The sequence below is a fragment of the Gracilinanus agilis genome, chromosome 2, assembly GCF_016433145.1.
Source record: "Gracilinanus agilis isolate LMUSP501 chromosome 2, AgileGrace, whole genome shotgun sequence".
Taxonomy (NCBI): Eukaryota; Metazoa; Chordata; class Mammalia; order Didelphimorphia; family Didelphidae; genus Gracilinanus; species Gracilinanus agilis.
Genome location: NC_058131.1, coordinates 557,730,737 through 557,732,186, shown reverse-complemented (window position 1 = coordinate 557,732,186; position 1,450 = coordinate 557,730,737). Strand labels below are relative to the sequence as shown.

General features: G+C 38.1%; 1 protein-coding gene across 1 annotated transcript; it reads left to right on the top strand.

The window, feature by feature from the left end:
• The first annotated feature begins 236 nt into the window (after window positions 1–236).
• LOC123236091 (olfactory receptor 4F6-like) lies at window positions 237–1,175 on the top strand. The gene has a single exon (XM_044662353.1). It carries the CDS (start codon window positions 237–239, stop codon window positions 1,173–1,175), a length of 939 nt encoding a protein of 312 aa, XP_044518288.1.
• The last annotated feature ends 275 nt before the right edge of the window (window positions 1,176–1,450 follow it).

The following is a 1,450-nucleotide window of genomic DNA, read 5'->3' as shown; positions in this document are numbered from 1 at the left end:
ATTGTTGTAAACAAGATATGTTTTTTATCCTGCATTTCCTTTCTCATTTCTTATCTTGACTTTCTTCTATCCTATCTTGTTACTATCTTAGTTTCTTTTGTTCTAATACCTTTAAGCTGCTGTTACTTGTCATAAGAGGGACAAATAGGATGTGTAATTTCAGTCCTCATAATTGTAATTTTTTTCTCTATGTCTACCATCAGGTCACTTCAGAGTCTGCACTACCGCCTGAGTCAATGGATGGGGCCAATGATTCTGTGGTGACTGAATTTATTTTGGTGGGGCTTTCTGTTTCTTGGGAGATGAATATTTTTCTGTTTTTTTTCTTCTCTTTATTTTTTGTGGGAATTGTGCTAGGAAATCTATTTATTGTGTTTACTGTAATTTTTGATCCCCATCTACACTCTCCCATGTATTTCCTATTGGCCAACCTCTCCCTTCTTGATCTGGGTTTATCTGCCACCACAGTACCCAGGATGATAGCCGATGTTTTGAGTAAGTACAGAATCATCTCATTCCCAAGTTGTATGACACAGATATTCTTTATCCATGTTATGGGAGGGACTGAAATGGTTCTTCTTATAGCTATGGCCTTTGACAGATACACAGCAATCTGCAAGCCTCTCCATTATCTGACTATTATGAGTCCCAAAACATGTGTTTGCTTTGTAGTGGCTGCTTGGGTGATTGGGGTGATCCATGCTGTGTCTCAGTTTATTTTTGTTATAAACCTGCCTTTTTGTGGCCCTAACAAGGTTGATAGTTTTTATTGTGACTTTCCTCGGGTTACAAAACTTGCCTGTGCAGATACCCATACAGTGGATTATGTGGTCACTGCTAATAGTGGGCTTATATCCATGGGCACCTTCTTCCTGTTGATTATTTCCTATATTTTCATCCTTGTCACAGTCAGCCATCACTCTTCAGCTGGTTTGTCCAAGGCTTTTTCCACACTGTCAGCACATATCACAGTGGTATTCTTGTTCTTTACACCATGCTTTTTTGTTTATGTATGGCCATTCCCCACATTGTCCTTAGACAAATTTTTGATCATTCTTGACTTTGTTGTCACCCCTGTCTTGAATCCTGCCATCTATACATTTAGAAACAAGGATATGAAAGTGGCAATGAAGAGAATGAGCAGGCAGATTATGGGTTCTAAGGAGTCTTCTTGATGTATTTTGTTCAACAGTTACAATATGCTTCAGTTTCACACCAATCACCCCTGGTCCTAAATATATTATCATTAACCTGTTAGGAGCTGAGAACTTTCATCAAAGAGCACATAGTTTATCCTTAAAAATTCTTTTCAACTTTGGTAGTAGAATTATTTTGCCAACCACACACAGATAGAGAGAGACACATCCCACACCTACCTGTAAGACTTTCAGTGAAGATAACTACATGCTTGCTATATACTCGTTCTGATACTTATCCACACTTAAAAATT

What these genes read in the sequence shown, in the direction of transcription:
- LOC123236091 (XM_044662353.1), top strand. Translation starts at nt 237, where the DNA reads ATGGATGGGGCCAATGATTCTGTGGTGACTGAATTTATTTTGGTGGGG.